The sequence below is a fragment of the Saccostrea cucullata genome, unplaced genomic scaffold (genome assembly GCF_032062105.1).
Source record: "Saccostrea cucullata isolate Sc308-1 unplaced genomic scaffold, CSIRO_AGI_Scuc_v1 ctg13560, whole genome shotgun sequence".
Lineage (NCBI taxonomy): Eukaryota > Metazoa > Mollusca > Bivalvia > Ostreida > Ostreidae > Saccostrea > Saccostrea cuccullata.
The window spans coordinates 4524-17114 of NW_026920186.1; the positions used below are offsets into that span (position 1 = coordinate 4524).

A 12591-nucleotide genomic window follows, 5' to 3' on the forward strand; every position below is an offset into this window, starting at 1 on the left:
GCATACCAAATATGAAGTCTCTATCCTTCACGGTTCAAAAGTTATGGTGAAGGTTAAAGTTGACAACAGACAGACAATCAGACAAATAGACAAACAGACAGACAGACAGGACAAAAACAATATGCGCCCCGAAAAAATTCGGGCGCATAAAAATATGAATATATTCTTCCTAAGCACTGCAAAGGCATAACTGGTCTTATTGACAGGAAAATATCCTCAGGTAATACAGAATCAACTTTGTTCAACTAGCACAAAAGGGGGGGGGGGGTGATCAGAACATAAAAAAATGAAAACATGGAAAAAGTATTTTAAAAACCTCCTCTCAAGAACAGCAAAGTCAGGATTGGTCATATTTATTTGGGGACATCCTCACGACAGGTTTTGTACATTCAAGTTTGTTCAAATGATGCCTATCAGCTGGGAAAATAGAGGGGAACAATGGGTGATCATTCAATTTTGCATGGGGATGCATTTGATATATCTATCATAATCTTCCCGAGAATAGCAGTCATGACTTTGTTTTGTATGGAAGCATCATCAGGTTGTGTAGTTTGAAATAAGACCAAATCATAACCTTTGTTAGTATGATGGGAACACTATGGGTAATCAATTTTGACCATTGTAATTAAACAGAAAAATCTCAAGAAATCGAAAACCATGATAAGTTATATAACGTAAGCATCCTCAGCTAGTTTGTTAAAGTCAACTCCGTCGAAGGGGGGGGGGGGGGGGTCAAATGTCTGCATAGCAAGGTAATGATCACCAGTACCTCTTGTTTTTGCTCAGTTAAAAAACAAGAGGCCCATGGGCCACATCACGCACCTGAGTAACTTTCGCCATGCTATTCTCTACCAGATTTCCCCTTTGTAATACCTATATATTGTGATCTCACCCTACCCGCTGGGATAATAATTTTGAGAATTTAAAATCTGCACTATCCCAGAATGCTTCCACATAAGTTTCAGCTTTTCTGGCCCAGTGGTTCTTGAAGAGAAGACTTTGAAAGATTTTTTCTATACATTTCAATGTAAAACTTTGATTCCCTATTATGGCCCAGCCCTACCCCCGGGGGTCATGATTTAATTTAGAGTCTACACTACCCAAGGATGCTTCCACATAAGTTTAAGCTTTTATGGTCCAGTTGTTCTTAAGAAGAAGCTTTTTAAAGTTTTCTCCTATATATTTCAATGCGAAACTTCGATTCCCTATTGTGGCCCATCCTACCCCGGGGGTCATGATTTAGATGTTTAAAACCTACACTACCCAAGGATGCTCCCACATAAGTTTCAGCTTTTCTGGCCCAGTGGTTCTTAAAAAGAAGATTATTAAAAAATTTTCCTATATATTTTAATATGCGGGGTCATGATCTTAAATATTTAGAATCTACACTACTTCAGGATGGATCCAAATAAATTTCAGCTTGTCTGGCCCAGTAGTTCTTAAAAAGAAGATTTTTTAATGACCCAACTCTATTTTTGTCTTACCTTAATTATATCACTTTGTAGGGAGACAAAGCCCTTTATTTTAACAATTTAAACTCCTTTTCCCCCAAGGATGCTTTGTACTATAAGTTTGGTTAAAATTGACCAAGTGGTTCTTGAGAAGTTGAAAATGTGAAAAGTTTACAGACGGACGGATGACGGACAACGGATGATCAGAAAAGCTCACTTGAGCTTTCAGCTCAGGTGAGCCAAAAAGACGACTTAGACGTAACTTTTCGTAGGAAATGAAATCAAAGAGCAGCAATACTTACGGGGGGGGGGGGGGGGGGCATTTGTACAATGAGGGTAAGGAACATAATGTGTAACAATATGTACTGATGGACGAAAGTGCAGTGAGGGAAGGTACAGTATATATATTGTCGCTTACGACAATATGTAAAACACGACAATACGTAAAACACCACAAAATGTAAAAACCACAATATTTAAAACACCACAATATGTACCGTAAAAACGACCCCAGACGGTTAGACTAGATGTTTCAGGCTGACTGCAACAGATGCGTCATTTGGAAATCTGGTTTTTCTTGTATTTTGACATTTAGATGGCAAACATCCTGTAACAGGCACATAATAAATGTCGATTGCTTATTAATTTCTTTTTATGGCAAGTTATGAAAGCTTATCAAATATAAATTTATTAAAAACAAAAGTACATAGAACTTCATTTTTTTTATATATATGATATCTTAAGCTGTCAACTATCATTTGGCAAAGAAAAATTAATAAATGGGGTTTTAAAATTTGATCATTTTTGTGTATCTTCATATGGAGCTCTTCTTCTAAAAGAGACCAATATAGTCTAAGAATGACCACAACTCCCCAGCCCTCTTAAAACTGTTTCGTATCTAGACTGAATACTGTTACAGCTATAGAATTGTAATTTCAACAGCTAAGTGTTTCACAGTGCACCAAAGCACGTAAGACCTGAATAAGGCAGTCACTTGGTTGTAGAGAGAGGTGGCATACCACAATTAGAGGTGGGGGAAGTGCCAAGATGCAGCAGTACTAGTGGAGTGGCAGGACTAGTGAAATTCATTGTGGGAGACACCCGTTGACCACAGTAAGTGGTTGTCCAATCAAGAAGAAACCGTTTATATTTGTATATAATTGTATATATTGGACTTGGTCAACAAAAAGCTGATCATGAGTTAACAGGTTAACGAACCTAAGTGTAACGCCTCGGTGATACAAGACATATCACCAAACACCAAGCTCAGTCGCGTTGCACATTACAATAGCAGCATGTTGTGTAATATATTAGGTACATAAACATGTATGCCGTTTTTTCTGAAATAAAAAAACGTAATGTACTGTACTGCTTCAGAATTTTCATATATTTAGAATTCCGGCTTCAAGCTTCCTTACTTCTGTGAATATTTTTTTTTCCAAATGCAGCGATCAATGGGTTTGTCTTATATTACAAAAGCTGAAGTGATTAAAACTATTGGTAATCACTGGCAACAAAAACGTGACAGAGTGATTAAGATTTTTGTGAAGGAAGAAAAGGTTCAAGTTTTAATGGAATATTTTAGCATAAGAAGAGGGATTCAGTGATCGAGCGGTTAACGTTGTTTGTGTATCAGGTCAAATTATGGAAGCTTTGACTCGCCACAATGGAGAGATTTTCCTGGATATGATTGGTTATATTCTTTCGGCGATAATTGTATTACCATTAGGTATACCATATAGGTTTTTTTTGGTGAAGTAACATGAGTAATCAGATATGATCGTTTTAGAAAATTATAGTCTAAGTCAATAAACTGACCCATTTCTATCTACTGTGTATTTTTTTCTCACCATTGCCGTGTGATGAGTGGTTTCGTCAGTCGAAAATGTTCAAATATTTTCTGTTTCTTTCTTGAAAGGCTTGAACTAATTTCAGTTTATTTTAGTATATTGCGAATATAGGATTTCTGTGAAATAAAAACTGCAAATGTCAACGGGGTGGGGGGGTTCCGAAATTTGGAGCAGAGGAATATTTCATCTTATGTTTCTTCATTCCTTGACAACCTGTTGACATGGTTATAACAAGCAAGAGCTACTCAAAGGTCCACGTCTTTCAGTACCAAAATTTTCACTCAAACACATTATCTTTATTTTACCCTTATTTGACTACATTCCAAAAGGAGGGGGAGGGACAGCCGGACTCTCAATATTTTCTATATTCCTGAATTTATTAAAACAGTATTTTATAATATGTTAACATTAATTATATCATAATTGTTTTTCTTTTTTAGCGCCCGTATATGCCGACGTTTGTATCAGTTATAAGAAATCCGTGGACTGGATCCGCATGCTAGAAAAAACCAAAAATTCCTCTTTCTACGGTTGTCTATACAAAAGTAAAATGTCCACGATTTACTGTTACACTGAACAATATTGTTGTGGAAGCGGATGTTGTGAGAACAAATCCTACAGAAATTACTATGAATACTATAGCAGCTATGATAACGGGAACACACAGGGCAGTTATGAAATGTAAGGCTGTAAATATACACTGTAAGTTAAGGGGGGGGGGGTTATTCTATTTCTAAGTAGATGATCTTCTGTTATTACAAGTTACACAATCTAAATCATGCATATTTTAATGTCTGACAGGAAATGAAAGAAGAAAATAAAGAAACTAACTGTGTCCTTATAATGTAACAAAACTTCACAAAGAATTGATCTGATTTGAAGCCATTTTTGTATCCTTGCCACAGTATTGTTAAAATGCCAATTCGTTATACAAAAAAAATTTCAAAGATGGCTCTTACATTTAGTTTTTTTTTCTTCTGTTTTTACATTTTAAGCAATTTTTAATAGGTAATAAATTATATGTTTCCCTAGATGAGAAAAAAATTACTTTATAATTTATTTTTCACAGTGATAATACATGTACCTCATCATTTACATATAATTTTTTGGTATTTTAATTTGGAGAAAAAAAACAATTAAAAGAATATTTTTTCACAGGTCATTTGGTGGAACTTTTGGAATAGCGATTGCGCTGGTAGTCGGTTTAACATTTTGCTTAGCATGCTGTATATCTTGCTGCAAGCAAAACCAAAATGACGAGACTCCAATGTCCATCAGAGAAGTTCAGCCTATTGTTGCTTATTCTTCAAGTAAGTTTGATTAATCGTCTTCAAAAATAAAATGTCTATTTACAATGTAGATCTACTCTTGTGAAATTACTTCTATTAGGAAAGAGTCGCCCGCGTGGCGCAGTGGTTAGAGCATCTGCACTAGAGAGTCGCGGAGTATGGAGTTGTTCGTTATGTGGCGGGTTTGAATCCCACTGTGGGGCGTGGAAATCGATCCTAGATGAGACACACCGAGGTATCGTGCTGCAGGGGATGCTGGCACGAAAAGAATTCCTCAATACTGAATGGCCGTAAGTGCCGAGTATAGGGATCTTTTCGTGCCAACGCCTATCGTGACACGAGGCCTCAGTTCTAAGGTTTCATCCGAAGAACAAATGGTTTGGGGGTTTTAGACTGTTGATTAACAAAATAAGTAGCTGATTTGGATATTCTCAGCATATTCAACAGCTCCACCAGACACAAGTATGAAAAACTGAAACTAAGGAGCAGTTGTTGATCTCGGGATTCTATTAAACAGTGGAAATTTATGAACAGGCATAAAATTTGGACTCATGGATATTTCACAGGTGAGATCGGATGCCTATGTGACAACCTCTCTTAGACCGGCATTAACACCATGTATTGACGAAGACGATGTAATCTATAGTCAGATTAAACATGCATAGGATCTTTTATGTAGGTTTAAACAATGTTTTTGAAATCCGTGTAGAATACACTTAACTGTCAGAGTCCGCCTAGCTTTGGTAGCGATTTGGAATGTATTAAAGTGAAACTTTATTCTCATAGACACCATGGTCTCTCCTCTTGAACTATCAGAGATCCGTGTTTAGGCCTTGTTCATAGATTTGTATTGTCTGTAGGTTTCTTTATTTCAAAATCGATCATAAAAAGCCAAGTACGAGCACAAGTAAATTGTTTCGATGATAGATGTTTACACATTCCCCCCCCCCCCCCCCCAAAAAAAAAGACCAAAGTTCAATGTCCACAATAAAGAATCTCATATATATTTTCTTATTCGTAGGTAATGGTACGGTTGTAGTCCGACAAGCACCGCCGGCAGGTGGTTCACTGTCCTCGATTTCATCTAACTCCGACAGAGAAGTTTTACGACAGTCATCTCCAGAACAGACACCTGTTAGCGGGTATACAAATGTACCTCCACAGACACCTGTTCGCGGGTATACAAATGCACCTCCTCCGTTTATTCAGGAATCAGGCAGAGAAGCAAATGACTTTAACAATACACAACCTTCGGACCTCACGGCTCCACCGCCATCTTATGATGACGTCATATCTCAGAATTATCCAATATTCAGTGAGAGTAAAAATTGAACAACTCAGAACTGAATCTTAAAATTAATATTAACAATATGTAACATACGTGTATATGCTCATATTTTATTTTAATGGAATCTTGAAGTATCAAATTTATAAATCAATACACGTAGGTAACTTACATTGACTTCAAAGAACATGCCAAATTTTACAAATACTACAATAGATTTTTTTTTATATCAAATTATAATATATGTTGAGTATTACTATATTTTACATTACATATATAAGAAACAAAAAAAAAGTTTTATTGGGAGAACATTTCAAAATGTCAAATTAATAAAATTCCACTGTTTATGGAGTAATTCAAAAATTCGACAGAAGAGGAATCTATACCAAATCAAAAAAAAAAAAAAAAAAGGAAATATAATAATTTCAAGATATAATAGATATAATTGACCGAGATTTTCTCAAATTTCTATGTTTTAAATTTCAAGATCTTAAATTTAATACTTATTATTTTTCTTTTAAAAACTTTTTGACAATTTCTTTGAGAGCTTTAGATTATCATAACGTTAAAAATGCATTGTTACGATGTTAATCTACCTATCAGTTGAAATATCATTTTAAAAATCAATTAAATCAATTGCTATAACATTTTAAGATCACCTGAGTAAACTCAGGTGACCTATTGCTATCCGTTTTCGTCCGGCGTCGTGCGTCGTCCGTCAACATTTGAACATTTTCAGCTTCTTCTCTGAAACCACTGTACAAATTTCAACCAAATTTGGCATATAGCATCTATGGGTAAAGGGGGCAAAAATGTTGAATTTCATGGTTCCTGCCTCCATGGGGCCTGGGGGGTGGGGCAAAAACCACTAAAATTAGTGCAATCTTTAAAAATCTTCTTTACTCCTGGACATAAAGCAGTTAAACTGTTGATATGATTGTAATCAGCATTGAGTTCTCTATAAAAATTGTGAAATTCATGGCCCCAGGGTCAGGGGTTCTAGTGCTAGGGCGGGGCTATATAGATTATATAGTGAAAATGCATAAATTCTTAGAAATTCTTCTTTTCTGTTTGTGGGCATTAAATAAACTTACCAAATGCATATATAGTTATGTTGAATAAGGCTGCCTCTTCTAAAATCGTGAATCTAAAGGCCCAAGGGTCAGGGGTTCTAGTGGCAGGGCGAGGCTTTATAGATAATTTATATAGTGAAAATGCATAAGTTCTTTGAAATTCTTCTTCTATGTTCATGGTCGTTGAATAAACTAACCAATTGAATAGCTATATTGAATAAGGCTGCCTCTTCCAAAATTATGAATTTCATGGCACCACAGTCGGGAGTTCTAGTGCTAAGGTGGGGCTATAAAATTATATAGTAAAAAATGAATTATTTCTATGAAAATCTTCTTCTCTGCGCATGAGTATTAAATAAACTAAAGAAGTACATAGTTATGTTGAATTAGGCTGCCTCTTCGAAAATTGGGAATTTCATAACCTCTGGGTTGGGGTTAAGGTGTTAGGGTGGGCTCTATTGATTATATAGTGAAAATGCATAAATTCTTTAAAAATCTTCTATTCTGCACCTGTGTATTAAACCAATAAACTATGTACATAGTTATGAGAAAGAAGGATGCCTCTTTGAGATTTGTGAATTTCAGAGGTTCTTAATTGTGTTAGGGTGGGGCTTTAATATTTATATAGTGTAAATGCAGGGATTCTTTGGAAATCTTTTCCTTTGTTCCTATAGGTATTATGCCAATGATCTTAGTATATATTTTATTACGTAGAAACCTGCTTCTTCCAAAAATGGTTAATTTCCTGGCCCCTGGGACAGAGGAACTTGGGGGGGGGGGGGTACATAGTCTGAAAATAATTTAATGCTGTGAAATCTGCACTTTGGTATTAATCAACAACATGATGAAATAAAATTTCCAAAAATTTTGAAAGATGTGCCACAGGGTTAGTTGTTCCTTTGGGATGGGGTGCACAACTGATAAAGTGGAAATGCATTTTTTTGTTACTCTGATCTACCTCTTGGTATTAAGTAAACAAAGAAAGCATGCTGAATGTATATTAATGAAATTAAAGCAATGGTGCCTCTTTCAAAATTGTAAATTTCATGGCCTCTGAATTAAAACATGAATCAAATTCAATTGTTTGAAAATTGTTGCATGATACTCAGGTGGCCTATAAGGCCCATGGGCCTCTTGTTAAACTGTGCTTTCTTAATTTTCTTAAATGTGTGGAAAAAGTTTCTTAAAAAACCCTCTCTACACAAGTGCAATTTTTTTGGACATTGAGAAAATATATTGGATAAAGGAGTTAAAATTGAGCTTATTTAATTAATTTTCAATGTATGGTTTACCACCGGGAAAATGTTCTAAGACAACACAGTATTGGTGAATAGAGATCACTGTTTAATTATTTCAATAGAGAAAATATACGTAAATAACACGTTCAGATAATTTATCTTGGCCTTTTAAAATGTTATGAATACTTAAATTGAGTATAAATTGAGTAATTGCCTGACGTCACGGCGTCAGGCACTACTAAGGATCAATAATTTCTAGGTTCGAAGCTAAGAGGTCACAGTTAGCCAGCAAAATTTTGTGCATGCTGATTATCATCAGATTTTGTTACATGCATTTCAGCAACAACAGTAAGCAGAAAAATAACCATATTGATGATACGATACATTGATGTATTTATTTCCTTTAACTTTTTGCTAGCAGCTATTAATTTCATGCCAGTTCTTATACGGACATGTCCGTTTGACCTTTTTTCTGCGTTTCTATACTACTGGATTAGTCCATTTGTCACTTGTAGGTTTTTGCGTCCTTTACCTGGACTATTCTATTGAATGGAAATGAAAACTGCATAAATAATATAAATTCTGTTCTTTTTTTGTCTGAATCCTGGGAAAGGTTTGAAAAAAAAACCCAATATCGGTGATATCGTGAAGTGAGTTAGAAGATACATCATTTAAAGTTATAAAAACGAAGAAAAACTTCTTAAGAGGATGCATAGGCCAAATATACATCTGATTATACCCCTTTCAAGGTGTTTCCTCCACAGAGTATAGACTTATGAAAGTGTCCTCTCTCACATTTCATTTGAGAAAACATGAATTGACAAATATTTTTGGTGTGACCCCTCATCCCTGGGAAAAACTTCTTGAATCCGCACCTGTCGCCATTCATATATCGCAGTCAAGTTTGTTGGGTCATTTAAGCATATGCATGGCTTTTTAAAATATATCGACGACTTATCAATTAAAAATAGTTCATTCACATGTTGACTTCCTGTACTGTATACCTGGCCGGTGAATTTGAAATTAATGACACAAAAGAATCTAATCCATTTTTTATTTTGAATATTATACTAGAAGAAATGCTCATGGTAATCTTACAACGAAATGATTAGATAATTAACATTACATTTCTATTATCATCTTGCCTTACTTAGCAACATAGTCTTATCACCAGTCTATGGCTTTTATGTCTCACAGTTGTCTAACCGTTGCATGAACCTTTTGCAAACACTTTTATATTTTTGTTAATTTTTTTTATATACATGAATTATGGAAGAATGTTAGGAACTAATTAAGAAAACGTTCCTTTTCGTCATAATTGGAAAAACTTTTATAAATTCTGGTTTAATAAGAAGGATTTTATTCATGATATGCAAAGAAGAATACAACGGCCATGCGCGCATATATAAATTAAACAGCGGGTAACAGTGGCCTATATTAGTTATCCCTATTTGAGATCAGGTTTAAAGTAAGGTATTATAAGCTAATTTTTAAAAGCGTTACAGTGAAACATAAAGAGATAACGAACAGTATTCAAGATCAAAAGTCCATAAACAATACAAAATAGGAGCAGAGCAAACACAGACTTCCAAAACCTCAGAGGTGGGATCAGGTGCCATGGAGGAGTGAGCATCCCCTGCCGACCGGTCCCACCCGCCCTGTGCTCCTTGTCATGATTAGGAAATAACGTCTTCGATTCAATGTATAAATAATGGACTAAAAAATTTATTGGAATGCAAAACGTCAGTCAGCGTTTGACTCAATGATAAATTGTATTTGCTGACAAGGTCATCGTATCGACCATAGAACCTACGAAATCTTATTTCATCCACTTGTCTGTTAATAATTTACCTCTTTGTAGAAATTGATCTTGAGTATTTAATCAACTGAGATATGTAAATTCCATAAGCAGGTGATGAAGGTATATTGCTGCATATTTAAAATAAAGGGAAGTTGACGATAGAAAGTCATCACGTTTATGATAGAGCTTGGTTGTTAGATTACCATTAGAGTATAACATTGAACAGAAAATGAGGGGGAAACAGACAAGAGGCCCAAGGGCCTGATAGGTCACCTGAGTATTGTGTAACAACTTTCGAACAATTAAATTTGGTTCGTGTTTTAAACCAGAGGCCATGAAATTCACAATTTACAATTTTGAAAGAGGCACCATTGCTTATCATAATTATTAACTTAACATGCTTACTCTATTTACTTAATACCCAGAGTAGATAAGAGTTACAAAGACAAAATGCACTTCCACTTTATACCCAGTTGTGCACCTCATCCAAAAGGAACCATTGACCCAGGGGCCACATATTTCAAAATTTTGCAAATTTTATCTTAATATGGTTGATTAATACATAAAAAGAGCAGATTTCAAAGCATTGATTTATTTTCAGACCACGTACCCCCCCCCCCCCCCGACCCAGGGGGCATAAAAAACCACTTTGCTAGATGCACCTTTCATCATTGATATCTATACTTGGATCATTGGCAGGGGCATAAAAAACCACTTTGCTAGATGCACCTTTCATCATTGATATCTATACTTGGATCATTGGCATAAAACCCTGAAGCAAAGGAAAATGTTTTCAAAGAATTAATGTATTTTTACTATATAATCAATAGAGCCCCGCCCTAACACCAGAGCCCCTAACCCTTGGGCCATAAAATTCACAGTTTTGAAAGAGGCACTCTTGCTTATCATAACTATGTACTTAGTTAGTTTATTTGATACCCAGAAGCATAGAATATTTTCAAAGAATAACGCATTTTCACTATATATATCAATATAGCCCTGTCCTAACACCAGAACCCCTGACACTGGGGCCATAAAATTCATAATTTTAGAAAAGGCACTCTTGCTCATCATAACAATGTGCTTAGTTAGTTTATTTGATACCCAGAAGCAGAGAAGAAAATTTTCAAGGAATTAATGCCTTTTCACAATATGATCAATAGAGCCCCGCCCTAACACTAGAACCCCTGACCCTGGGGCCATAAAATTCACAAATCTGGAAGAGGCACTCTTGCTTATCATAACTATGTACTTAGTTAGTTTATTTAATACCCAGGAACAGAGAAGATTTTCAAAGAATAAATGCATTTTTACTATATAATCAATAGAGCCCCGCCCTAACACCAGAACCCCTAACCCCGGGACCATAAAATTCACAAATTTGGAAGAGGCACTTTTCCTCATCATAACTATGTGCTTAGTTAGTATATTTAATACCCAGGAGCAGAGAAGATTTTCAAATAAATAATGCATTTTCGTTATATAATCTATATAGCCCGACTCTAGCACTAGAAACCCATGACTTTGGGGCCATTATTTTCACAATTTCGATAGAGAACTCAGTGCTCATTACATTCATGCCAACAGTTTGCCTGCTTGATGTCCAGGAGTAAAGAAGAAGATTTTTAAAGATTTCACTAGTGGTTAGTGGTTTTGGCCCCACCCCTCAGGCCTCAGGGGGGGGGGCGTGAAATTAACAATTTTTGTTCCCCTTTACCCATACATGCTGTATACCAAATTTGGTTAAAATTGGTTCCGTGGTTTCAGAGAAGAAGCTGAAAATGTTCTGAGTTACTACTAAGGTGACCTAAAAGCAGTTGAAATGAAAGAAAAGAGTACGAAAATCTTAAAATCATATAAATGTTTCAGTTTTCTTATTATGTTCCCCAAACGAAGTTGGGGAACATATTGTTTTTACTCTGTTTCTTATTATTAAGGTCTTCCGTCTTCACGGAAGACCTTATAGTTATTGCTCTGTTTCTTATTATTAAGGTCTTCAGTCTTCAGCGGAAGACCCTTCTATTATTCTTCGGTTTCTTTTTTACCTTTATTATTATTAGGGTCTTCCGTCTTCAGCAGAAGACCCTTCTATTATTCTTCGGTTTCTTTTTTACCTTTATTAGGGTCTTCCGTCTTCAGCGGAAGACCCTTCTATTATTCTTCGGTTTCTTTTTCCCCTTTATTATTATTTTTATTCTTTTTTCTTCTTACAAAATTTGTGCAGAGGATTTCTCGGAGATGGCTCGACTGATTTTATCCAAATTTTCATGGTTGATGCATTGATATCTGAAGTTAATTCCGGCAAGTCCTTTTTCGGAAATTCCTTTTCAGTCGAGAGTTATCGCCCTTTGATAGAAATTTAGAGGACCTCCTTGTCTGTCACGTTACTCAAAAACGGATCAAGCTAGAAAGCTGAATTTTTCAGGGATGATAGAGGACATGTTGCCATGTTGCACCTGGGTCATGATATTTTCCGGAAGTGCCTAGTATGGAAGCTCGGTAGGGGTCAAAATTTAGGACACGAATCATGACTGATTTTTTAAGACATTTTGCATCATATCTTTTAAAGTATAATTATTTTATTAAAACATACTGAACAAAATT

The 12591-nt window shown here is 35.5% G+C and overlaps 1 protein-coding gene across 1 annotated transcript; it reads left to right on the top strand.

Moving 5' to 3' along the window:
* The first annotated feature begins 2868 nt into the window (after positions 1-2868).
* LOC134244664 (uncharacterized) lies at positions 2869-6062 on the top strand. The gene is made up of 4 exons (XM_062726919.1): positions 2869-3180; positions 3742-3982; positions 4460-4611; positions 5612-6062. Exons 1-4 carry the CDS (start codon positions 3096-3098, stop codon positions 5920-5922), a joined length of 789 nt encoding a protein of 262 aa, XP_062582903.1. The 5' UTR covers positions 2869-3095; the 3' UTR covers positions 5923-6062.
* The last annotated feature ends 6529 nt before the right edge of the window (positions 6063-12591 follow it).